Raw genomic sequence first — 27509 nt, forward strand, 5'->3', positions numbered from 1 at the left:
GATTTCAGAATTAGGTGAAGTGTAAATAAAAAATAGCCAATAAAAAATTCAAATTCAAGGAATGGGGGCTAGGGAAGAAAGTGGAAAACTCAAAGACCACAGCAAAAACACAACAGTGAGATTCAAACCATCACTCTCCCATAGAAAATATTTCTCTGTAAATCAGCATGCATTTGTTTTGAAATAAGTAATCCTTAAAAGGCTGGTGAGATATGGTCCTATAAAGACCCTCTGTATAGGAGGGGGGAAAGTCTGAGAGCTGCATGTTTGGGAATAACAAGTGCCAAGAATTTATTCCCACAGTGACCTTTTCTAGGTCACAGTAAACCATCCTTGGATAATTAAAAAAAAGAAAATAAAGTTCAAAGCAGGAAAATGAATAATAAATAAATAAATAAATAAATAAATAAATAAATAAATAAGTAAATAAATAAATAAATAAATAAATAAATGAACTCAGACTGTTCTCTGGACTACCTAAGCCCAGTATATACCACAAACTTGCTCCTTCCAATGGTGCTGGTTAAATTAATTATCCTGGCCTTTGGACAGCAGAGCTAGGGGACCAAATGGAGGGAGCTGACCTTGAAGAGCTGGCCAGGTAAGCATGAAGGAATTGAATAGTTGTGTAAGAAGTATAAGATGTTTCCTCCAGTCTGTGCCATAGCCTTGGGTCCAACAGAAAGATGTGATGACATTTCTCTTGTTTTGAATGCAGGGATTCTCAATCCTTGTTACAAGACTCCCAGAGGCCGAAACTACTTTTTACAGGGAAGAGGATTCATAACACCTCCTCCCCTCAGGAGAGCCCTATGTGCCAGCAAGGTAAACAGAAGGAGCAAAGTGCTCTGTTGATCAATGACGGCCTCACGGACTCATCACTATCATGACCTGCAAACTGTTCATCAAACAAATCCTCAGACCCAATCAAAGGTCCCAGACTTCCTGATCCTGAGCAAAACACACACAAATACTTTCACATCCATCCATACATACCAACCCATATACAAACATAATTAGAATGCCAACTTTATCATGGAGGTGCCATAGAATCAGTGTATAACGACCAAAATCAGAGTAAGAGTGAGGACATTCAGGCATTTCATTCACACACTTAGATGCAGCAAGTGTGACCAGGTCCTTCCAGCTGTTGAAAAAAATCCAATCCAACTCCAAGGAGATCAGGGTCAAGTACAAGAGAGGTTGACCCCAAACACACAGCACCTAGCTTCTCTCACAGGCCAGCACCTGCCAAGGCTCCTTAAAATCCAGAATGAGAGGTGAAACACTTTTTTTTTTTTGGTTCCTTTTTTCGGAGCTGGGGACCGAACCCAGGGCCTTGTGCTTCCTAGGTAAGTGCTCTACCACTGAGCTAAATCCCCAGCCCCGAAACAGTTTCTTGATGTGAGGAAATCTTGGCTTAGCAGAGAGAGCACAAGACAGTCAATAGGTTACAGGGCATAATGACTACCTGTAGTTCAAACCATCATTGACATAAAGGTCCAGGATTCGAGAAAGTTCATCCCGCTCGATTTTACACTTCTGGATTTCAAGTTTTAGTTCCTCCAATTTCTTTATACGCTTTTCATGGTTACTGATGAAATTTTCTGATGATGCCTTCCGAATAAACCCTGTAGATAGATAAACACAAGTGAATGTACATATTGGATAGCCCATGGGCAGAAAAGACCATTCTGAATCTCAAAATGGAGGTTGAGGAAGAGGAAAGGCTGGAGACTTGTTGAATCCCTGAAAGAGAAGAAAAGCTATCTTTAATGTGGACTCTTAAGCTATTTCCCTCTTCCCAACCTCCATTGCCATACATAAGCCTCACTCACTATTACATGATCCCTCATCGTGAAAGATAGAATCTACCTCAGACATAAAGATTTGGGACATTGTCAGCAGATAACAGATGTGGAGCAGGTCAATCCTGGAGTTCACAGCACCATCAAACCCTAATCGTGTGTTCAAGCTTAAAGTGTCTGCGACCTCAATTCATGACTAGGGGGTTCATCCTTCCTTGTTGTTGTCACCACAGACTTAGTAACCTACAGGAATCTAGAGGATGAAGTGCTTCAGCACCCAACCATGAATGGGCACATTGTTAGTCTCATAGGGCTTCCTCCTGGCATTCCTTGGCAGTAGAAATTAAAAAGCTCATAGAAAAGAAGCTGCAGGCTGTCCAATTCCTGGCTCTCTGTCAAATTAATCATCAGGACTCTTGACTCTTGGTCTGCAATTGACAAATTCCAAGGCTCCTGCTTGTAAGGCCGACTCCTGAAAGGCTCAGCTCAAACCTCCCTCCTGGAGGAAGTTCCCCAACTCTACCCAGTACTCACTGTGCCTTCCCCAGAATGATTTCATTCTTCTGTACTTACAAGACAGGAGGCCAGCTTTCTTCTGCCTCGGTCTGGTCTCTCCTTGGTCTCCCCTCTCCTTCTGAACGAGCTTGAGCAGCTGGTGAAACATGCCTGTTTGTGAACCTAAAAGGCACTGAGGGAATCCCACAGGCAGTTGGTGTCACCACAACACTGGTGACATCACAGAAGATTTTAGTGCTCTCTTAGATACAAGAGATTGTCCAAGGAAGAGATTACTGATGACGTCACTGGAAAGTTCTATGGCCTACCTGCTAACCAGCTCTCCCAAAAGAAACCAATTTCTATGGGGCCCTTTTCTGCAGCCTCTCCTGTGACCCAGGGAATATCCTTTGGCAACTTCTCCTCCAGAGTTAGATATTTCTCTCTGCTTCATCAGATGTCATCAATGCTTTTGATGGGGAGAGTTGGTTACAACCCTGAATTGCATAAGATATTTTTGTTAGTATCTAAATCTCTAGGGACCACAAATGAGGACGATTTCTATCAATAATAAATCTACACTTGAGACGGTGCACATATATACAGTCTAATTCCCAAATTTTTCTGTTTCCTAGAGGCCAATATATTCCTCCTGTAATTTTAATTTTATAAAACCTGAATAATATTTGCTTATTGTGCATTGCTTGATAGCCAGGGCTATTTCCACATACACGTCCATGTAGTTCACAAAGTCAATGTTAATAATCCTACTTTTTGCAATAAAAACTCCCTTTTCTTCGGAATATAGGGGATCAACTACAGGGCAAATATAAAATCATAAATTTCTGTCCCTTCTTTTACATATTAAGTAGGACATCATCCCTTTCTCAAATATAGCCAGACAATTAAATTGGTCATCAGTGAGCAAAGGTCAACCTGGACTTCGTGTTCCTACATTGTAGCCCGACAGCCATCACTTCTCCAATATCTGTCTTCCTTAATTTCCAAGTCCAGGCATGAGGATATTGGGGGTTGCCCCTTGATACAATTGATGCAATTTTGCATTTCATATTTGACTTTGCTGGTACTCTGACGAGGATCAACATAAAACTTGGGATTTTCTTAATCTCCTTTATGAATAGAGATGAATGCACAATCTGCTCTGTCGTCTATGTTATTATGGCTACAGTGAGGACCAAGTATGCTAAAGCTCTTCATCTGATTTTTCAAACAGCATGCTCATACAAGTGTGGACTTCTGTGGGTTGTGCGAGGGCAAGGTTGAGAACACTGGCTGAGGGCTGTGAATGGAGAAGTGGGACGGTGCATGCAGGATGGAGGGAAAGGCCTGTGTGTAGGTCATAAACAAAATCACAATATCCATTGATTTAATGACCATTCAGGAAGTGGACTTCTGCAAAATGACTTCAGCTGACCAGCATGGCAGGAAACCAGAAACAGATTCAATGGGGATTTAGATCAACTGGATGGGAAACATGGGCTTAGAGGCAGAGACATGTCAGCTCAGGAAGAGTGGAAAAGCCAGTGTTGTCTGTTAAGCTTCTCAGCCCCATGGTTAAAGGCAAACAGCAACAAGTTTTAGCACTGAGGAAAAGAAGAAATAAAAGCCAATTTGTTGAAAAGTCTGGTCACCAGAAAATACTGACATCCTCTGTGATGCACATCATCTCTCAGGGGTCCGGGCCATCAGAATAGCTGGATGATGGCTCTCGGCATGGGCTCTGCCTGCACCCCTTTCCTAACTGCAGAGCTCAAATCTGCTTCAGCCGAGTCATCAGCTCCCCATTGTGTGGCATGGAGATCAGATCGCTGCGTCTGCCTATGCAGTCTTTCTTTACCTATGAAGACCTGAGGAACTGTTCTCCATCCAGTGAGCTGTTGTAAATAATCTTGAATCTCATTGGTGTTGTTAGTGGCTGTGATGTTCACGAATCCATAAGACCAGGTTTGAAAGGCAGGTGACTGAGGATTTCTTGGGTCTTTCTGCAATAGGGGCAGGTGGGCTGGATGAACACGACCACCTTCCCAGACGGACACCTGCAGTTCACAAACCACTGAGCCACGCCGACAGGCTGCAGCTTTCCAGGAAGGAACATTCGGTTGAAGGTGCTGGTCCCGTGTCAAATGGAATTGGAAAACCTGATGTCTTTGCTTCTGTGGACCAAGACCGGAAAAATCCAACTACATAACAATCTGAGGACAAGTTGTGAGAGGTTTGTTCTTTCCTTCAATCATGTAGGTCCTAGGAAGGAGCTCAGGTGTAGGGAGTTGGCAACAATTACCTTTATCTGCTGAGCCATCTCATCTGCTGAATCCCTCATTCATGGAACTGAAGAAACTCTGTATCCATCTGGTATTCTGTGTATATATCTGTGTATCATTTGTACAGTGGATACTTTTGTCTGTTGGTTGGAAAGCACCAGTCTGGTGGGCTCATGGTTGGTCTCAGTAGTCCAGTCCAGGAGCTGCTTTACAAGAACCATTCATTGATCTAGAAGAAACTCTTTTTATAGGCAGTGAGATCTACTGGAACAATATCAACCATCCTTCTCCCTTCCCAGTTCTGAACTGAATCATTCTCCACCAAAGGCCTGTGGTCTCTGCTGCAGGCTGCACCCCCAAGGCTGTCTGAAGCTTGCTCATAGCAGTGCATTTATGGGACGGCAACATGATTTCCTCACCACTTCACCCCCAGGAGAGTTTTTTCAATTCTTTATTTAATCTGATGGGTCTAATCTACATCGTCACCCAGGATGAGATGGGGGAGTTCTGCTCCAACCCTTACAGGAAGAGATCCTGAGATATGATGCTGTACCCACTAATGCCTTACCTGGACGCCTGCCAGTTTAGACAGTAAGCATGGCTATCCAATATATGTGTTCCTACTGGTCTCTAGAGAGAGAGAGTGAGAAAATATGCCTTGTCCATATGAAGGCAGAAAAGAATGTGTGGTTCTAGAAGACAAGGTACGAAGGACTGCGTGAAAATCCCAGTGACTGAGAAAGCAGCCTGGAGCCAGTTGTGTTATTGAGACTTCCGACAGCTTGGCCTTTACACATGTGACACAGCAGACTCCCATGAGCAAATCCTTAGCCTGGAAGATGTAGTTATGGTAGCCCAGAAGAACAAACACAGAACTGTCCCCTCTGTCTGCCTCTTACTACTCTGATCTCCCACATCACCGGAGGCTGAATGGTCTTCCGCATACCCTGAGACGCAGCTCACAAGGGACAGCACCTGTGTTCAACAGAGCTTCATCTGAGCCTGCCCTTGGCCTGTGGTGGATGTGCAGGAAGTGAGCTGACAAGTGAAATGTAGCCTGGCTGGGTCTCAAAGTGCAGCTTGAGACTCACCCACTGTGATTGTCAACACTTCCATGTCTCCATTGGGAGAGCAATGTCACAATGTCCTCCTACTGTCTTCTCACTCCATTCACATGCTTCGTGTGACACAAGCTCATTCACAGTTCCACAGGATGCAGCATAGCTTCAGAGCCCTCATGTCGGGCCACAGAAGCCAAGAGAGCAATGTCACAGTTCACAGTGATAATGTAGATAAGCCAGGGCCTTTCCTCCAAGTTTTACTTTCAAGTGTATCCTTTTATTGCAGTTTACGCTACTCTTTCTAGAAGGCCACCATACAGGAGAGCATTTGGATGACGTCACTGGGAACTGCCAGGGCCTCCTGCTAACCAGCTTTCCTTATGGTGACCAGATTCTGAGGTGCCATGTCCAGGAGGCTCTCCAGTGACACAATGGAACCCTTTCCATATCTCCTCCCTCTAAAGCTAGAGATTTCTCTTTGCTCCATTAGTAGTTACATGCTCTGAAAGGGCAGATTGCGTCAGGGGCCTGGCATGGGGAGAAAACATCAAGGGACATGGGGTGGAAGATTCTTCTGCATAATAATTTTATTCCCAGATCCAGTCCTGTGACATACATTCCAATTTCCTAGGTTTTCCTGTTTCCCAAAAGGCAGTATTTCCCTCCAGACCTTTAATTTAATGGATATTGGATTTCATTTTCTTATTGTGCATTCCTTCCAAGGTGTCTTTCTTTACATATATTCATGGATGTGTACTCACAAAGTCTCTGTTTTGCATCCCTCTGTTGCAATGATCTTGGTAACATAGTGAACCCAGTTACACAGTGAATATACAACTTTAAATGTTGTGCACCTACTTCAAATGATAAACTTTCAAATCCTTTCTCCAAAAAATAACCAGATATTAGTGAGCAAAGGACAACGTGGACGGAGATTGCTCTTCCGCAGTTCCATTAGACGTCTCTTCTCTAGTATCCACCTTCCTGAGTTCCCAGGGCCAGGCCTGAGGGTGTTAGAGTTTGGACCATGATCCTGTATTCATGCCAAATGTAAGATCCAGGAGGTTGGGCAGGGAGTGGAAGGACTTGAGGTCAGGTGAAAGCTCAACTTTAATAGGTCCAGAAGTTCTGGAGGGAGTCTATTTGGCCTTGTCATCTGTGGCTTCAACATTCTTGACCTAGTTGTGAGGAATCCATGTTAAAATTCCACCTAACCTCATAACTGTAAGAGTGTAAAACATCGCCACGTAAGTTCATTGCAAATTGCTTTCATTGTCCTTTCGTTGCCCACTACCACCAGGTCCAAATTAGGGGATATTGTAGATAGATTTAGAGGTTCACTGGGTCTCTCTGATAGTCAAAGTAATAGACTTTACAGAGAACTGGACAGACAGGATTTCAAGAATAAAATAGTTGAAGAATTCTGCCAACCTCTGATCTCTAAGACTTAGAAGCAATGGGGCGTGTATTCTAAACATAATATTATAGGGTTCAACCCCTCCTTGTATGGAGTACAGCAGGCCCAAAATAAGAAAAGAGCCTTTCCACCTTTCCTGGACTCTAATGAGAGTTTTCTTAGTGTCTCCTTTAATGTCTTGTTCATTATTTCCACCTACCCAGAATTCTGCACAACAAAGACTCCAAACTATTCATACATCTTTGACTGTTATTCATAGGCTTTGGCCGTGAGAGCTGGGCTATTATAGGACAGCATTCCTAGTGAGTGGCAAAATTAGGAGGAAAGTTCCTAGCAGAGCTTTCTAGTTGCTCTATGATCAGTTTCAGTCCGATGTAGTGAGCTTCTACTCACCCAGAAAGGGTATCAATAAAAACAAGCAGGTACTTTTATCTGACTCTAGGAGGCCATGTGTCAGTTAATTCAGGTTCCCATAATTTATCCTAGCGTTGGCTACCTGTATGCAATCCTTTCTGGGTAAATGATCTCTGTTTTTTATTTACATAGGTGTAAATGTGACATCTGGCTTTGACATCTCCTTCTACACTGTCCAGTGTATGTAGGTGTAACATACCTTGGTGTTGGCAACTCAGAGAGTTCTGTGGACCCAAGACAAGTAGTCTGGTAAAGCTGAGTTACCAGAAACCTGCCAATTCTTTCTGGAAGAATGATCTTTCCCTCTGGTGTTCACCACTAACCTCTGGCCTCAAGCTATTCATTTGATTCTTTTGCATCCTCGCCTCTTAGTTATACTCGAAATACACGAGATCTAAGGCACAAACCACATGAAACTCAAGAAGGATGACGAAAATGTGGATGCTTCACTCCTTCTTTAACGGGGGAACAAAAATATTCACAGGAGGGGATAGGGAGGAAAATTTTAGGGCAGAGAATGAAGGAACGGCCATTCAGAGCCTGCCCCACATGTGGTCCATATAGATAGATAGATAGATGGATAGATAGATAGATAGATGATAGATATATAGATATAGAGATATAGATATAGAGATATAGATATAGATATAGATATAGATATAGATATATAGATATAGATATAGATATAGATATAGATATAGATATAGATATAGATATAGATATAGATATGGATATATATCCACCAAAACTAGATGAGATGGATGAAGCTAAGAAGTGCATGCTGACATGAACCGGATATAGATCTCTCCTGAAAGACACAGCCAGAACATGTCAAATACAGAGTCAAATGCCTGAAGCGAACCACTGAACTGAGAACGGGACACCCATTGGAGGAACTAGGGAAAGGACTGAAGGAGCTGAAGGGGCTTGCAACCCCATAAGAACCAACCAGAGCTTCCAGGGACCAAACCACTGCCCAAAGACTACACATGGACTGACCCTGCGTAGGTAGCAGTAAATAGCATTGTTGGGGCAACAGTGGAAGGGGAAGCCCTTGGTACTACCAAGGTTGAACCCCCAGCGTAGGGAATGTTGGAGAGGGCAGTAATGGGGGTTGGACAGGGAGGGGACACCCATTTAGAACGGGAAGGGGAGTGGTTAGGGGGCTGATGGACAGGAAACCGGGAAAAGGAATAACATTTGAAATGTAAATAAGAAATGCCCAATTTAATAAAAATGGGAGAAAAAGAATAACAACAAACAAACCAACAAAAACAATAAAGAAAATGTTCCAGGGGCAGTGCAGGGGAATAGTGGTGAACAATAAGGGGGATGTATAGGGGATACACATATGGGGAAGGGAGAGGGAAGGGAATGGGGGCTTAAGGAAGGAAACAAGGATGGGGAATAACGTTTGAAATGTAAGTAAAGAAATATATCTAATAAAAAAATTTAAAAATATCGTTCCTCCAAAATTGCTGGAATTCAATAAATGTGCAGTTATAACCGATGCTTTATTATAAGGAATGCAGAGGCATACAGCTCTGTGTGTCCTGATCGCTTTTTATATTCCTATACTGAATGTTTTTATTTCCTCTAATGTATTAGAGAAATACTTGTGTTTCTCCTTTGTTTGTCATTATAAAGGAAGCTAAATTTGTGAGCACAAGGATAAAGCAAGGATAATTTTCGTCATGTATGTGGGATCCACAGAGCACGACACACTGTCTACATTAAGAGCACAGTTTCCTGCGTAGCTCTGGCTGGCTGTGAACTGATGGTAAAGCCTAAGCTGCATGAGACTTGCAGAGCACCACTGTTGCCTTATACTTGTGCTGTTACAGGAGGAAGAACCACACACGACTCAGGACGGTCTTGTGAGTGAAGGGTTAAAGGTCACATTTTTATTTATTGGCAAAAATTGATTTATTCGAGAACACTTTAAAGTGGGGAGTCAATGAGTTCAATGTATATAGCCTTAAGAATATAGCATATTAATTAAAAAACTAAAGTTAACAAATAAATACCAAAACTTCAAACGTAAACAAATAAAACCAAATGCATAAAACCAAACTTCAAACTAAAAACAAATATAACAAGTAAATTAGTCAGCATTCAATTCCTGCTGATTCTTCAACATATAACTCCAGACTGTTGCTGGCCTTGCAAACACAGCAGAACGGCAGGTAAGATGGTAAAAATCTCCTCAAGATGAATGTAGACCTGCCTCACTTGGAGTGGTTGGTTGTTGATGGACAAGTCGTCAAAAGGTTAAACGTGAGGCGTGTTCCAGGCCACATCTCAAGGTCTTTCAAATTTAGCCCAAGATTGGTATGGTTACAAGGACTGAGATGTGGGAGGTGGTGTCAATCTTTGCACCCTCAGTGCTCCTGGTGGACAGTCCTGTCTCTGAGAGCTGTAATCCTGCTCTGTGCCCTGGGAAAGCTTCTGCTGCAGTGTTCAGACCTAGGGGTGGAAAAGGCCTGGTGAGAACCTGCCATGTCACTTATCCCATACACAGCAGCACAATTCAGCAGGATAATCCAGGATGATCTTTCATCTGAGGTCATTCTCTCATGCCCAAGAGAGAAGGGTAAGAGATCCCACAAGCCTGCATATTTTCCCAGCTTTTAAAACTGCTAAAAATTAAACAGTGAACAGCAGATAATTCCAATCATACGTATACATTATATTTTAATATCATGTAGCAATGTCTCAATGTCAGATGAGGAGAGATATGAACAAACTAGAAAACAATAGGAAGGCCTTGGAAGTCTGGCCATCACTGAAATGAAGACTATTATAATTCCTCCAGTGCAGGAATATGCCTGGGGTCCACATGACAACCTCAAAATCTGTAAAGACCCAGAGAAACAATATCTCAAGAAGTACATGAACACTGAAGTGATATTATACTTGGCAAGAATATGCTGCATGGAAATCTTGCCGAGGGTAGGCATTGAAGTCCAAAGGAGATACTCATGCAGAAAATAAACTATACCACTCCTTTGTTTATGTGTATCGTAAAACTATTTGTGGGGAGACCTAAAGGCACTGGGCTCAGATAATACAAGAGAGCACAGACTGGAGGGATCAGTACACAATAGCCAGAATCTCTATGGATCACATACACTTCATGGACGGAATTTCTTTTAAAATGGACAAGAAAAATATTCTGAGCTGCTCCTAGGTGACAGGTGCTGAGAACTATGGAGAAAGTCACACACCCAATAAGACAGTTTATAAGTACAGGGAATCTACTTGGGTCCTCTCATCCTGTGCTTTCAAATCCTCTCAGTGACACCGAAATGATGCTGCATCTTCTCAGACTAGGCCTTTTGCTCAGTGACCAGTTTTTGCTGATTCAGGGGGTCCTGCAGACTTTCCTCCATTTTCTCCTCATCCTGGTCATTAGAAGATTATATTGTCCATGGAGACATACATGTATACAGACATAGACAGACAAACACCCAGACATACACACTTTTGAACTCACCCAAATATATTTGTTCACATATACAAGCAGAGTAATTTGCAGAATGTGGTTAGTTTCCCAGTTAATGGTAATAGAAGGGATCACCCAGTCTACTATTGTGGCATAAGAAAAAAAAAAAACCTGGAGTGGAGTAAGTACACAGTGAGCATAGCCTAAAGACAGCTCAGCCAATAAAGTGTATTCCCCTGAAAATCAGAAATTAGAAATGTGACATCTAGGCCTGTTAGCCAAGCCTGCTTAGCAAGGTCACAAGGCCGTGCACAGGAGGCTGATTTCAGGCAACAGAGCACTGGGGGGGGGGGGGCAGGTGAGCCTCTTCAGTCCTCTGCTCACTGTTTCCCAGTGCATGCAAAGTGAGCTGCATTTTTCAATATGAGGTCCCTTTACCATACAGTACCTGACAGGGGAAACAAACTACCAGCACAAACAGCTAGGAAATCTCCATAACCACAATCCAAGGTAAAACTTGTACTGGGATGCTATCAGATATAATTCGAGTAAGAGAAGGCTAATTCAAAGCCAAATGCTGGCAGGTATAATCAAACTCAGCCGCAGTCCATGGAAGGGCTGGACAACATTGTACCTTTTCACTTTCTGACTGATGGACATCTGGGTAATTTTGCTTCATGGCTGCTCTGAGGTGAACCACTAAACACTAATATGCCACAGTTTCTCTGCTCACACCTACTTCTTGTTCTGGAATCGCTGTGTCAAAAGGTTGAACTTTCACAAGAGTTGTACACAGCTTCTCACAGGGCTACCCATTTGACACCTCCAGCAATGTCTGAGGGTCATCACTGTTCTAAACCCTCCTTACAGATGATTTTCACTCAGATCAAATGATTTTGAATAACAACGGTTAAGAGTGCCACAACACAGCACAGGGTGAGTGCTTTGGACGATTTTGAGCCTAAGTTTCTGTCTGAGGCAAAGATGTGATTCCACCTCAGCATAACTCCTGGACATCTTCTGCTTGCAGATTCAACTCTAAGCAAATTAATCTTTCAATTAACAAATTCCAGGCCAAACTCCAAAGCCAAGGTATATTCAACCAAGTTTAGGCCAATCTGGAAAGAAAGTGGTGGCAGGTAATGATTAACATAACCAGGATGCTGAGAAGACACAACAAGCCACATGACCTTCCAGTGTTACAATACACCGAGAGCAAAGAAGGCAGAAGAGCTCTGAGTCATCAGTTTCTATACTGAGGTATATAGATTTCACACAGCAGCCTCTCCTCACATCCCTGTACCCTATTCAAGTTTTCTCCAAGTAATATCAATATTTATGAATAGTTTTCCCAGTGTAAATAGTTTGAATAGTGATCAAGACCCCATTAAGAACAGTTTAAAATGTAATTGGAAAGATTATGTTTTCTCTTCTTCTTTCTCTCTCAGAGTGTTTGTGGTGTGTGTGTGTGTGTGTGTGTGTGTGTGTGTGTGTGTTAGTGTGTGTATACTTTTACATGTTTCTAAATATGCACATATAGACTTATACAATATATATAAATATATATATGTGTCTGTGTTCAGAAACTTGATGACTTCACACACACATGTGAAAAAGCACACATATACACACACTTATATATATAAGACCCCCATATCACAAACAATTAAAACAAACAACTTCCAAAGTACAATATGCACCATAGTCATAAACATGATCACACATATATGTACCCACAAACACACAAAAAACACCCCCCCACACACACAGAGTCAGAGAGAGATGGAGAGGGGAAGGGAGAGAGAGAAGAGAGAGAGAGAGAGAGAGAGAGAGAGAGAGAGAGAGAGAGAGAGAGAGAGAGAGAGAGAACAGAAATCATAAGTGAGAAGCAGAAAAGAATGGGGAGGCCATCATGCTAGAACAACAGTTGTTGAATACAGATGAGGCAAAGGAAATGTGTCAAGTGAGAGCTTAGACACTGCTATCCATCCCTTATAGAGTAAACCTGTGTAGGGAATGCACTTCTTGGGCACACTAGGTTGAGAGAGCTGGACAAAAATATCCCTCTAATCCTCACATATCTCACACAAACCCTCACCCTGAGAGAAGTCTTTCCTACATCCCTGTTCATCCAGTCAGCTCCAGGACATAAGCCACAGGAAAGAACACTAAAACACTGACATAAAACAGGACGGACAAACTGCTTCTCAAGCTCTGTCACTAGAAACCACGTATTGGACAGGCAGAAGGGACCATTTTCAATGTACGGGGAAAAGGAGAGAAAGTCCACAAGTCCCATCATAATTGACAATGAGAGCCATTCTTTTGGCAATTGAACTGAACTCTAATCAGTTCTGTGCACTACAAAGACGGCTACCTCATGGCATCCCTCTAGCATAATGGCATGTAAGTGTGCAATGTGTGATCAACAGATCCCCCTTAAGGAAATGCATTTTCTAGTTGAGCAGGAGGATTTGGTTGTCAATCCTCCAGTTTCTTGCATGAAGCTAACATCACAGAAAGTTTTGTAAATGTTCAAAGAGATGAACAACTGGATGAGACCTAGGAGAGTGTCTGGATAAGGTGGAGAAAGGTTAAACTGGTTTGACTTGGTTTATGCTTAGATATCAGGAAAACCTGCCCTTGATGCTTCATTCATCCTACCTGAGGCTGCTTGTTACATGGATTTTCATACTGGCTTCCCCACAGAACCTTGTTGTTTCCTTAATAGACTCTTCCAGTGCAATCTGTTCCCATAGAAGCTCCCTGTTCTCATGCCGTGCTCTCTGGGCATTGTTCTTCAGCTCAAACAACTCAGTTAGGAGGGGGCAGAAGCTGCGGCTGAGACACAAAGAAAAAATGGTGACTCCCAGCCAGTCTCCAACTTCCTCCCACGTCTCCAAGTCCATTACTTCTTCTAGGGTCCTGATCTGAAGAGAGTCTCAGATTATAGTCCAAGTCCACAGTAGCCATGGAGCATGATCTAGAGACAGGTCAAATGGAGAAAAGAGCCACATTCCAGAAGACTCAGGGCACTTCTCAAAAACCTGACACCATTGATTCAAGTTTTTCCCAGAAGAGGACTTAATCCCCATGTGTGCTTATTTGTCCATTTTATTAGAATATCGCTTGGAGGCCAATCTTTCTGTGTCCTGTGTGTCCTAGAGCCTTCCTTAGACACAGGCTTCCTTGTCTGCTTCAAACCCTATAAAGCCTGATCCTACTTTACTTCAAAGATAAGAATGGGCTGACACATGCTGTGCCCTGTGCTGGGGTCACAACCTTGTAAGTTACTCACCAGTACCAGTCATTTTCCAGTGTGAGGTGTGTACATTTGACCAAAGCTCTATTGACCTGCTCGCTCATTTTCTTCATGTCGGTCATCACTTCCTGGTGCTGCATCGTGAGCATCTCGGACTCAAAGTTGTTCCTGTGGTAGGGCATGGTCCAAAGATGAAATAACATTATGAATGAAGGATTCAAGAATTACATGAATTCAGACTGAATCCTGAACTACCCCAGCCTAGGACATGCCACGCCCTTGCTTCTTGGTACTGGGTCATTTGATATTTATTAAGTTTAGTATTGTGAACACGGAGACAGCAGTGCCAGGAAACAGAAGGAGGGAGCTGATTTGCTTGAGCTCCCTGAGGGGGTTTGAAGGAATAGACTAGCTTGCCAAGAACATTCGAGGACCCTGTGTCACAATCCAGGCTCCAACTTAAGCCCATGAAGACTATTCTCCTGTTCTTAGGTAACAATTCTCAATCATAGAATCTATTGCTACATGAAAACCCAAAGGAACATGAACAGTATTTACAGGGAAAAGAATTTATAACACGCACCAGGAGATTTCCATGTGCGTCCACCTGAGCAGATGTGAAATGTTCTACTGCTCACAGTGAGGCTCTCACCCTCATCATTATCATGCCATGGAAATTGACACAGGATAATTCTCAGGCCAAATCAATACATAGAATACCCAGATCTTAAGTGATACACACAAGCACACTCACACATGCATACACACACACAAACTCACACAAAACACTCTCTCTCTCTCTCTCTCTCTCTCTCTCAAATACAATTAGAATGCCAATTAAATATAAGGATGTGGCATTATCTCCAAATACAATGAATAAAATCAGAGAAAACCAATGATCCCCTGTTGTCAGTCCAGTCACACACTGTGAGGCAGCAAGTGGGATTGGGTCCCTCCAGCTCATCACAGGACCTATTGAACCCAAAGCATCTCCACGTCAATTACAACAATGATTGGTCATAATCAGAGCACCTAGAAATTCCCACAAGCCAACACCTGTCCAGTCTCCTTAAACCACACAATGAGAGCACACACACTACTACCCTCACTCTCAGCCTGTGATACAATCAGGCCACAGGCTATGATTTACGTTTGTAGGAATTAAAATAGCCTGTGCCACCATCCCATTCCCATCTGAACTTCACATTCTGATGCAATCAGGAAAGTGATTTTGACCATGAGGACACCCTGGAGTTGTAGCCTACTGTGATGTGAGGAAATGTGGATTTAACAGAACTTGCATTGTGACTACCTGTCATTTAAATTCTTTCCCGGGTAATCGGCCAGGATACTCCTGAGTTCATCTCTCTCCTTCTGCATCTTCTGGAGAGCAATTTTGATGTTCTCCAAATGCTTCATTCTCTCCTCTTCAACAGGTGTCGTGGAGGGTTGGGACGATGCCTTCTGATCAAACTCTGTAGGTAGATAAACACCAGTGAACAGGCATATATGTGGACACAGTGTCAAGGAAAACTATGCTTACTCTAAACAGAAGTCTGAGGATGAACAGTTCTACAGATACAGTGAATCCCTGACAGAGCAAGAAAGCTATCTTTAAGCTGAACTCAGCTAGTTCCCTGTTCCCACCATCATAGCCATATGATGACATATGCCATCATAGATATAGACCACACCTCCTAAAGCCATTCCTCTGTCACTGAAATACTAAAGCTGGCCTAAACAAGAAGAATTGGAGGACCTTCTCAGCTAATGTCTGATGTGAGGCAGGTAAGTCCTTGAGTTCAAACTGCTTAACATCTTGAATCCCTAATCATGTGTGTTCAAGGACAAAGTAACTGAGACCTTGATATATGACCAGGAGAGTATCCCTCTTGGCATCAATTACCCAAGTAATCTACAGGACACTGCTGAGAATGAAGTGTTTCAACAGCCAATCCTGGAAGAGACACTTTGTTATTCTTATAAAGGCTCATCCTGGTATTCTTTGACACTGCCCAGGACACTAAAGAGATCCAAGGAAAGCCCGTTGACATATAACAGTTCTTGGTTTTCTGTCAAACTAATGATCAGAAATTATTGTGTCTGGGTCAGCCATTAGGAAGACTGAGGCTCTAAATCATACGTCCTACTCCTGGAAGGACCAACACAAGCCAACCTCCTCCAGGGAGCTCCCCTTGCCCTGCCCAGTACTCACTTGACCTCCTCAAGGACCTTTCCATTCGTCTTCTTCTCCAACGTGATGGAAGGCTAGCCTCCCTCTCCCTTGGTCTGGTGCCTGCATGGATATGATTGTCCCTCCGAAAGAGACTGAGGATCCTGGAGAACATGCCTCCTCGGGAACCCATTAGGAAATGAAGGGAAATCGCTCAGGCAGTTGGTGTCACCACAACACTGCTGACATCACAGAACATTCTAGTGTCTCCTGGATACAAGAGAATTTCCAAGGAAGACACTACCGGTGATGTCACTGGGAAATGCCATAGCTTACTTGCTAACTACCTCCACCCAGACTGACCAGTTTCTGCAGTGGCTTTTCCAGAGACTCACTTTTGAGCCAGGGAACACCCATTCGCTCACTCTCCTTCCAGAGCTTCAGAGTTCTCACTCCTTCATTACAACTCAGTTGCTGAGGAGAGGGAGAGTTGTATCAGGCCTTGAAATGGATAGAACATCTTGGTTAACAGCCAAAGATCTAAAGACCGTGGATGAGGGATATTCTTCTTCCTGAAATGTATAAATCCAGGGTCCGTGCATGTGACATATAATCCATTTGCCACAATTTTTACTGTTCCCTAGAGGCCAATATTTTTTCCTACTCCTTTAAATGTATGCAAGCTGGACCTGTTGTTTCATGGATTGTGCCTTGAGAGGGGTCATGGTTTCAATATATTCACCCATGTTTTTTCCTGAAATCTCTGTCTTACCATCCCATTTTGTGCAATGGAAACTCCCTTTTCCTGGCAAAAAAGCTTCTCAGGTATAGAGCAAACATCAAATTGTAAACTTTCTGTCCATTCTTAAAGTTAAAATCCCCAAAAGTGAGGGAGGAACTGAGACCCAAGCGAGAGCCATGGAGGGGCAGAATGCAGAGGTGCTGCTGGCCAAGGAAGAGCAGGAGGAAGCAGAGAAGCTGTAGCACATCATGGTGCACTGGGAGCTAGAATTGGAGTTCAACCTGGGCAACCTGCTGGCTTCACTCTGAGGACCTACAGGGTGCTTAACCATCATTTATAACTCAGTATCTGGTGTCTCTCTGGCCACCGTTGGAACTGCATTCAGAGGAACCACAGACAAAAGTCATCCAAAGAACAATTCACCAAAATAAATAAAAATTAGTACATTTTTCTTTCAAAAAGGCATACAAATGTATGGTCAAGTCAAACAAAACCCAAGGAAACACAAGAAATGAAATATTTCACAACAACCCAAGAGTGCAAGAAACAGTATAAAAACAATCTCTTAGGGGTTGGGAATTTAGCTCAGTGGTAGAGCAAGGCCCCGGGTCGGTCCCCAGCACCAAAAAAAAAAAAAAAAAAAAAAAAAAAAAAAAAAAAAAAAAAGAAAAGAAAAGAAAAAAAGACCAATCTTTTAAATCTATAATAATTCTATATGTATTTCTTGAAATAGCAGTTGGAGGAAGCAGGCTGTCATGCTCTTATAAGTTCCATAGCCTCATCAACCCTTGTGACAATCTACACCTGTTTGATTTTTTCTTAAGCACAGATATGTGTGAGTTAGAATCCCGAGGTCTGTCTGTGATCAGACTGTAAACTGTAGTCAATGTAACACTGGCAATCATTAGCCACAATCTTCAAGTTTCCCTTGTAACATCAGAGCACTGCCATAACTTTGGAAAGCAAAACTCACCCTCCACCAAACTATCCTCCAAAATCCAGTCTCTCCAAAACACCAAGTCCATTCCTCATGCTATAAAGTATGACGGCCAAGCCTTGCATATGAAGGATCGATATTGCAGGCTCTAATACCTCACCAAAGAGACATTGCCCTAAATTCTTTTACAAGTCCGGTTTCCATGATAAGAGTTATATTAAAATATTATCCCAATCTAGACCTGTTTCCCTGGGTTGGCACATGCCACGTGTTTTCTCGAATGACTCCTTTTTTAAGCCAACATTCTATTACAAATATTACAAATTTTCAACCATACCCAATAACTTAAAAGCCAGTCACTTATAGCCAAGACATGTAAAGCTTATTATACATTTAAAACCAAACAGAAAAAAATGAAGTGACTACACATATCTTTAGTACTTAGATCAAACACCATTTTTACTTCTTTAGCTGTCATTTTAAAAGAAGCACCTTGTTACCTGTTGATTCCAAATATCACAGTCAAAGATTTCTCTAAGAGAAACAGCTAACAGCTCCATTACCATAGAAGCTTTGAAGCTGCTGGCACCTTTAAGGCCAGCTAGTGTAGACATTGAGCCAGCCCCCTGGGGAGCTTCCCCAGTGGATAGACCTAGGCTCCTAGCTACATTCCTCCATTGAGGCAGGATTCAGTCAGAGACACACATGGCAGTTAACACCAGAGATAACCAGTTATCTAGGATGCTGGGCTCCAAAGGTCAATTGAAACTGTTTTATTTATTTGTTCCTTTCTTGAAAGGACTTAAAACTAAATCAAGGGGGAAATCAACCAGCATTTAAAGTTTTCACCATTTTTTCTTTTAAACATGAAACACAAAACATTCAAGCAACAAGAAGCACAACCCAGACATACATTGACATCCATGGACAGCTTGGTGCAACAAGGACAGACAATAGACATAGAGGGAAGGAGCTAGATGGTGTCCCACCAAAAGGACGCAGATACCCTACCTAAAGGACACAGAACCAGAAATAAGCACTTCTCCAATAGGAGCCAGCAAGGAGGCAGGATGTCCCCAGGAGAGCTCTTAAAAAGCTTAATCTCACTTTCCTTCTTTTGCCAAAGCATCTGTGGAGAGTCTGGGAGGAATGTTTTTCTCAAACCATTTTCTCTCTTGTCTAGGGTGTAAACTGTCTCTAATCAGGGTCCAAAGACTAAAAGCATCGATGAGAATTAACTTTGCTTCTCTAGATTTTAGCATAACTCTAAAAGAACACGTACACAAAAACATTTGACCATTATTACCTTGTCCCTTTTTACAAGGTTTACTCACCAGTACCCCAAATCTTTATTTTTCTTTGCACGTGCTTTCAATGCCCACGGTGCTTCTGTATCCTGCTTACTGGGACCTTTCCTGGCCCATTTTCCCCAATACGTCCCTCCTTCACTGGCCGGCTTCCTGGGACCATCTCGTCAGGTTGTCCTCTCTTTTCCAATCTTGGTGGGACCTCCATTTGATGATGCCTGTGTCATCAGGACACTCAGAACCGGGCATAGGCCTATAAGAGTTAAGAAAAAACACACACTCGGGTCATTCATGTTAAAAGAAGGCTGTCCACGCTTTACTGAGATCTCCTTATATACCAGAGGCAAAAGCCGTGGAAAAACAATAAAGCAGGTGAAAACCCCAACCAGGAAAATAGGAAAACAGGAAAAATCTGCATCGTGGCAAGTCCCGGCCCCAACACAGGGGCGTAAACAACTTCTTAACAATAAGAAGCTGAAAGGCTCAGCAAGAGGAATGGGTGCCATGGAAGGTCCTGGCCCCAAATCAGGGACCGAGAGAAGCTGCCAAGGGTGTAAACAACTTCTGGCCATAGTAGGCTGAAAGGCACAGCGAGGGGGAAGGGAAACACTCCAAGGTAGGGCCCAACAGGCTAATATAAATATATATTGGAAAAACTAAAACACTGTATATGAAGAAAAATAATTAAAAAGTGCTACATATCTAAGCATAACATTCATAATAAAAGAAACTCAAATGACAGAAATTCATAAGAAATATTCATCATCCTTCTACATCACGCAAATGCAAATCAAAATTACTCTGAGATCACTTTTCACACTTGTCAGTATGACTAAGGTTAATAACACATGTGACAACTCAAGCTGACTGGGTTATGGAGCAAGGGGAACATTCATAGTCTCCTGGTGGAAAGGCAAACTTCTACAGCAACTTCGGAGATCAGTATGATGGTTCTTCAGGAAGGTGAAAATTGTTGTACCTTAAGATACAACTCCAGGTCTCATGTCCAGATGTTGATTCATCCTAGAATACAGACCCTTGCTCAACCATGTTCAGTGAAGCTCATTTATAATGCTTAGAATTTGGAAATATTTAAGTTGTCCCTTAACGGATGACTGCATAAAGAAAACATGGTGCATTTACACACTGCATTGCTGCTTAACAATTACAAAAGGCAAAAAGGAAGCATGCACTATGCAGGACAATGAATGGATCTAGTAAAAGTCATTCTGGATGAGACAATCCAGACTGAAAGAGACAAATGGGATACATATTCACTGAAATGTGGGTGTGGGTGTTAGCTGTTGATTCTTCAATCTGTGTGACTGTATGATCAGTTTAGTGTGAGGGTCTAGGGACGTGGGCCAGACTGTCCTCATTTAGGGAAGTACAAGTTCACTCATGGATTGCTGAGGGACACTGTCAGGGATAGGAATGTGAAATGTGAAGAGACAGGGAGAGGGCAGCAATGGAGGGAACATAGAGAGGGACAGTAAAATGAGGCGTTGTATCGAAGCCTAAGAGAGTAGAAACACTAATTGCTTTTTAAATTGTTTTATAAAGGTAACTAATGATTTATTATGGGTGCAAGGAGAGAAGTTAAAATGTTGATTGTGTTCATCTATGTGAAATTTCAATAATAAGTAAGTCACAACAGTTATGGATTTTGACTTTCAATGAACCTGTTACAGATAATGAATATCTAGTCCTTATGGAGACATCTGTCACCATCTATTATACACTAGTCATTTTATTTGTTTACATTTCAAATGTCATCCCCATCATTGGTCTCTCCACTTTGAACCCCCATACCCTCCCAATCCTCTTTGTTTCTAAGAGGCCACTCCTCCACCTACCTACCCACTTCCACTTCACCCCTCTAGCATCCCCCTGCTCTGGGACATCAAGTTTCTACAGGGCCAGTTGCCTCCCATCCCAGAGATGTCAGATGAGCCAGTTGTTGCTACACATGCTCTACACTATATGTATCAGGAGCCATGGCCGGGACCACATATCCTCTTTAGTTGGTAGTTTAGTCCCGAGGAACTCTGAAGGCTCCAGTTAACTGATATTGTTGTTCTTCATATTGGGTTCCAATCCCCTTCATCTCCTTCAGGCTTTTCCCTAACTCTTTTATTGTGGTCCCCAGGCTTAGTCCAATGGTTGGCTGTGAATATCTGCATCTATGTCTTGAACAGAGGCACATGGGATACTAGAAGGAAGCCTCAGACTCCAAAGTAAGGTAATAGGATGTAATTCTGTATTTTCCCAGAAGATGGCGACATAGGATCCTTTTCACAAACTTGTTTCTCACTATCCTCTTAGTTCTGTCCAGCATGTCAGGAAAGTTCCGCAATGTGCTCTGTGACTGAAGATCCTTCTGCTTGCTGGAACTCGATTTGCTGCGTGGAATACTCTCGATCGGCGATGGGCGTCTGGGTCGGTGGACGGATTGACTCCAGGAACTGAGAATGAATGGACTGAGTTGAGCAGACATTGAATTCATCTGAGTGGTTGGCATCTCCAGAACCTGCAGCTTAGCATCCATGGATCCAGGAGAGCACAGTGTGCAGGGCTGAAATCAGATTCTGTAATGGAGAGGCGGAAGAAACTATGGTTTTGAAGTATTTGTTCTTTTTGAAAGCACAAAGTGGGAGATCAGTCAGTTATCCTCTTTTTGCAACATCTTACTCTGAGCTGCAGGACATATCCTGGGGGATATTGCTTTCCATATTCAATGGGCTTTTCAGAAATTCCAGTTTCCTGAAACGGCATGGCCCTACTTTGGTGGACTGACTGGTAGGAAGTGGAAAGGTTCTCTGAGGGGCAGATGAGGAAAGGCCAAAAGAAGAGGAAAGAGACAGCTATGAAAGGGCTGCTGGTGGGTACAAGGAAACAACAAGCACATTTCTCAAAGCCCTATTTTACTATAGCACTGTGGGAAGCATAACCACAAGCTGACAGAAACAAATTGTTAAAATAAATAATGCATTCGTTCCCATCCCCCAAACTACCTCGTTTTTATCCACCAAGGTCAATAGAAATTTAAGCCTCAAGTACACCTTCTCTTAAGGTTCCATACCTCAGCAGGCTGAAAAATCTGCCAACAGGCCTTGACCTACCTTGACTATGCCTAGCAGGCAGACCTTCTCTCTCTTTCTTTTTTTTTTTTTTTTTTTTTTTTTTTTTTTTGTTTAAAGATTTATTCATTTATTATATATAAGTACACTGTAGCTGTCTTCAAATACACCAGAAGAGGGCATCGGATCTCTACAGATGGCTGTGAGCCACCATGTGGTTGCTGGGAATTGAACTCAGGACCTCTGGAAGAGTAGTCGGGTGCTCTCAACCACTGAGCCATCTCTCCAGCCCTTTTCTCTCTCTTTCTTTTCCTCTGTTTGAGAGCAGGAGCAAATGACTTTATACTGTGGGAGGATTTCCATTATCAACAAACATAAATTTTTCGAAGTCATTAAAGCTAGAAGGCCAATCATTGATGGACAGGTGTGGTCAGGTCATTCTACCTAAACTATCCCATGGAGAAAAGTAAAAGTGACAGCCATACCTGTGTTTAGGAAACAAGATGTCACAGGTGATTTGAATATGGGTGCTGTGTGGGAGAGAGGAGGTTATGAATCTAGCTGGAAAAGCCCACTCCACTTTTAGATGTGTTTTGAAAGACATATAATAGAAATTTAACTGCAACAAAATTTTGTCAGCAAATGTGCTCTAATAATAGGTGGTTAGGTTTTGTGGGTCATATTGACACAGAAACTGGATTAATGGTAATATCTTGGGAAGTAGCTTGTGTTACAAGGAGAACTTCAGTTATCCCTTGCCTAGGCCATCTACTGTCTTCTCTTCTCTTTTTCCTCTTTCACTCTTCTATCTGGGCTGATGTAGCAAAAGGCTCTTCCCAGAGACAAGTCAAAGGAGAATTAAGGTGACATCTTTACCCTGTTTTCTTATACACACATTGGACTGCGAAGGCTGTGAGGGAACCAGGCGGGAGGAGACTGCAAAAGGCAGAAGGAAGCAGTGACTGCACTGGTCGTGTGTCCCATTCTGTCACAGAAGCATTTTAAGAAAGGAGGGTTCCATTGGCTCAGAGTCGGGAAGCACAGACTCCATCCTAGAAGGGGTGAGTGTAGCCGTGAGAGGTGCAGTTGGTAGAAGTGGACTGGCTGGCAGGATGTGAATGAGACTCTTACCATGTGGGTGGAGCAGGGAGCAGAAATAGGGAAATTCTAGCTCTTAGCTTCCTCTCTGTGCCATTCAGTGAAGGCACCTGGCCTGAGAGTTATGGTGTTACCACCATTCAGAGTGAGCTTTACGTCAATTCTCTCCCCAAAACCCCTCAGAGCGACATTCAAAGGCCTGCTTCACTAACACACTAGGCACTTTTTACCTTCCTCAAGTTGTCAGTGACCAGCAGCAGAGCAAGGCAAGAAGGTTGCACGGCCATTTAGAGGGAGGAATCAAGGAGTGGTATCCGTGCAAGCCAGAAGAGACCTACAGGAAAGCTGGACATCAAAGAGCCACACACATTCTCTCATGGATTCTCATGGTTTTCCCAGGGTGAGATTCAGATGCATGTGGTAGCTAAAGGCATTTCTGGCTGAAGCCGGTTTTCCTATGTGACATTAGGAAACAGTTGTAATAAAAGAAAGTTTCAAACAGCAAACTGTTCTGATTCTGATGGACACAAGTCTGATACTAGGCTGGAATTCTCTTCATAACTTTCGATACTTTTGAAAATAAAGGATAGATAGTATAATGTACTCGAATCCTAAAATACTGTGAAGTATGCATTTCATAAATATGCATTACATGATATTCAGTTGAAATTGCTGGGAATTGTACTTTCTTCTATCCCTATAACCACTTGGCTCTGGACAGAATTACTAAAGAATATGATGACTTGGGCTGTGTGTGTCTCTGTGTGTCTTTGTGTGTTCTGTGCTTGTGTTTATGTGTGTCTCTGTGTTTCTTTAGGTATTTATGTGTTTATATATTTATGTGAAAATGGAGGCTCTGTCAACTTATGGTATTTTTCACAGTAGCTATTGTCCACAGTGTTTTATGAGATGAAGTCTTCATTATGGCAGATGGAGTCAGAGAGACTACAGAAAGATCAAAGTATGGGGTTGGGGATTTAGCTTAGTTGTAGACGCTTGCCTAGAAACCGCAAGGCCCTGGATTCGGTCCCCAGCTCCGGAAAAGAAAAAAAAAAAAAGAAAGAAAGATCAAAGTATAGAGGAAGGGGCAGGGAAGATATCACAGCAGTTGAAATCACTTACTGTTCTTCCAGAGGATCTGGAATTGGTTCCTGGTAACCATACAAAGACTAACACCAACCTCGATAGGCAAAGCTGTCTCCCAGATTCTGCCCACACTTGACAACCTCGTGATCCACCCATACAAAAGGCAAAACGCAGATCCGGGTCTAGTGGCTAAGAGTGACATTGACTATCTAATCCGGAGGGGAGGAGGGTGGCGGCCAGCAGCAGCCGCAGCGACAGGGGCGTCCAGAATACTCCAGGCCACCTCCCTCCCCACCCACCACTTGTTTGGGTGGCTTTAAAGAGTTGAGTAAAATCAAGCTGGTAACCAACCATGACTGAAGGAGGATTTGATCCCTGTGAATGTATTTGCTCTCGTGAACGCGCCATGAGAAGACTCATCAATCTGCTCCGGCAGTCCCGGGCCTATTGTACCGACACAGAATGCCTTCGGGAATTGCCAGGGCCCTCCGGTGACAGTGGCATCAGCATCACTGTGATCTTGATGGCCTGGATGGTGATCGCTGTGCTCCTCTTTCTACTGAGGCCTCCTAACCTGAGAGGCTTCAGCCTTCCTGGAAAGCCCTCCAGTCCTCACAGTGGACAGGTCCCGCCAGCCCCTCCTGTGGGCTAACATCCTGGTGTGGGAAGCAGCGATTGTTTGACACCCTGCAGGACCGAACGACTGCAGAGAACCTGGCACTACCTGTCTCTCCTTTTCCATCTGCAGTTTGGATGGTATTGTTTTCATGAGCTTCTAGAAGTTTCACTTGCCAACTGCCTTTGTTTCCTGTGTTGCCACAGTCCTTGTTTACAGTATACCTGAGTAAACGATTTCTTTGAAAAGTCGAGGGCTATGTTGGTTGGCCTAGGCTTAAACATTCCACTCGTTCTCCCTGGAACACTGACCATAGCGTCTGTGGTGGTTTCTGGCCCAACTGAAGGAAAATTAAGGTTTCTGCATTTAAGTATTTTAAGTTGTTTGGATAGATTTTAATTCTTTTTATAAGGTATTTATTCTGGGTTGTCTGGTATGAATGACAGAACCATGCTGTAGTCACTTTACTGTGGCAGTTTACCTGTGGGTGGCAGTTTTCTGTAGTCCTTGACACTGATGCTTTAGATCATTTTCCTTACAAAGTCCAGCTGGCTTATATGGCTAGAATAGGAAAATCGATTTGGTTGTTTAATGATTTTTTAAAATAATTCCCATTAAAAATTTCTGATGTTAATACTTTAAATAAACATGATTGATTAATATTTTTAAAAGAGGTAAAACACTCAGAGACCTAGAAAACCATGGATGGCTTCCTCTTTAGTCAACTGGAGCCACAAAAATGTCAGAATCACAGAGCCAATCAGAAATCACCTGAAACCAGACACTACAGAAATGATCTCATTTATATAGAAAGAATTGGCTGATGGGAAAGGATAAGCAAAGTTGCTCACCACAACCATGAAAGGACTCTTCACAACTGGGCATAGTGACTCAAAGTGCCAATTTCAGTGCCTGGGTACATTCCTACAGGATCAAGCCCACCCTCTTCCATCCAGTAAGTCCATGACATTTAGGTCTGCCAGATTAAACTGAGAAGTCCTATTTTTCCTTTTTTTTACTATATAATATCTACTTGTGAGTACATTGTAGTTATCTTCAAACACACCAGAAGAGTGTATCAGATCACATTGCAGAGTTCTGTAAGTACCCATGTGGTTGTTGGGATTTGAACTCAGGATCTCTGGGAGAGCAATTGGTACTCTTAATCCGTGAAGCATCTCTCCAACCCCTGACAGATCCTGTGGCAACATACTGACTAAAATTCTCTGTACATTCATTCAAAGAGTTAATATTTCCAGGCTTGAATGACAATGGTACATTTATAACTTAAATGAAGTATTTCATAAGTGACACTGGTCTCAGATATTGAAGTGGTGGGTGAACTATCAGAAATAGAAGGATGCTGCAGGCCCCTGTATATCTATGCAGGATAGCAGTAGATGTAATTGCACTTTTTATATATAATACACATAGCTTTCCAAACCTATTTATTTTTATTTTAGTTTGTTTAAGATTTATGACGTATAGAGCATTCTGCCTGCATGCATGCTTGCAGACCAGAAGAGGGCGCCAGATCTCACTGTAGATGGTTGTGAGCCACTATGTGGTTGCTGGGAATTGAACTCAGGACCTCTGGAACAGTAGCCAGTATTAAGTGTGGAACCACCTCTCCGGCACCATTACTTCTATTCTAATCTGCCTGGTGTCTCCAGCAATTTTCTTGTGGATGTTCTCTTGGCATGATAAAGTTTGATTTTAACCTGTGCGCTCAGAAGGGACACACATCTGCAATGACATGTTCATTTGGGGTTTTGTATTTGTAATCCAAGATCTTTTTGTTTGTATTTAGCATGGAACTATCTATGTAAACAAGGATGTTCTACTCCCTGCCTCTGCCCTCCTGCTTGAACTCTTGAAGTAACAGTGGACCACCACCATGAAAAATCACAAAAAATCCACAAAAAAGCAATTAAGTACCTACTAGGGCGTTATGAAATATACTATCACCTTAGATGATTCACGGCATGGCGTATAGATTAACAACTTGTAGCTGGGTATTTCGAGGCATTGTTCCATTGGACTAGACAGAAGACTCTGGCATGAATTTTCTAATGGCGCTAAGTGCCCTTTCATTTTTCTGAAAGTCTTTTGGACTTATGCCAGAGTGAGGGATGTGCACGAATCTCACTGGATATTAAGTGTCCATTTCCTTTAAAGCTGAGGTTGGGTTTCTTTCGAGAGAGGAGTGCTTGTGACTGGGATGATTCAGGTCTCCTCCAGCCAAGGCAACTGTGGGAGAAGACATCACTCAGGTGCACTAAATTC

At 42.7% G+C, this 27509-nt stretch overlaps 2 protein-coding genes across 2 annotated transcripts; one reads left to right on the plus strand and one right to left on the minus strand.

Moving 5' to 3' along the window:
- Positions 1 to 9352: 9352 nt before the first annotated feature.
- LOC134481923 (uncharacterized) lies at positions 9353 to 16579 on the minus strand. The gene is made up of 5 exons (XM_063274738.1): positions 16400 to 16579; positions 15497 to 15659; positions 14221 to 14352; positions 13587 to 13763; positions 9353 to 9943 (listed from the first exon to the last, which is right to left on the minus strand). Exons 1-5 carry the CDS (start codon positions 16548 to 16550, stop codon positions 9859 to 9861), a joined length of 708 nt encoding a protein of 235 aa, XP_063130808.1. The 5' UTR covers positions 16551 to 16579; the 3' UTR covers positions 9353 to 9858.
- An 8380-nt stretch (positions 16580 to 24959) lies between these two features.
- LOC134482169 (small integral membrane protein 14-like) lies at positions 24960 to 25279 on the plus strand. The gene has a single exon (XM_063274912.1). It carries the CDS (start codon positions 24960 to 24962, stop codon positions 25257 to 25259), a length of 300 nt encoding a protein of 99 aa, XP_063130982.1. The 3' UTR covers positions 25260 to 25279.
- The last annotated feature ends 2230 nt before the right edge of the window (positions 25280 to 27509 follow it).

The sequence above is a fragment of the Rattus norvegicus genome, chromosome 15 (genome assembly GCF_036323735.1).
Source record: "Rattus norvegicus strain BN/NHsdMcwi chromosome 15, GRCr8, whole genome shotgun sequence".
NCBI classification, from domain to species: domain Eukaryota; kingdom Metazoa; phylum Chordata; class Mammalia; order Rodentia; family Muridae; genus Rattus; species Rattus norvegicus.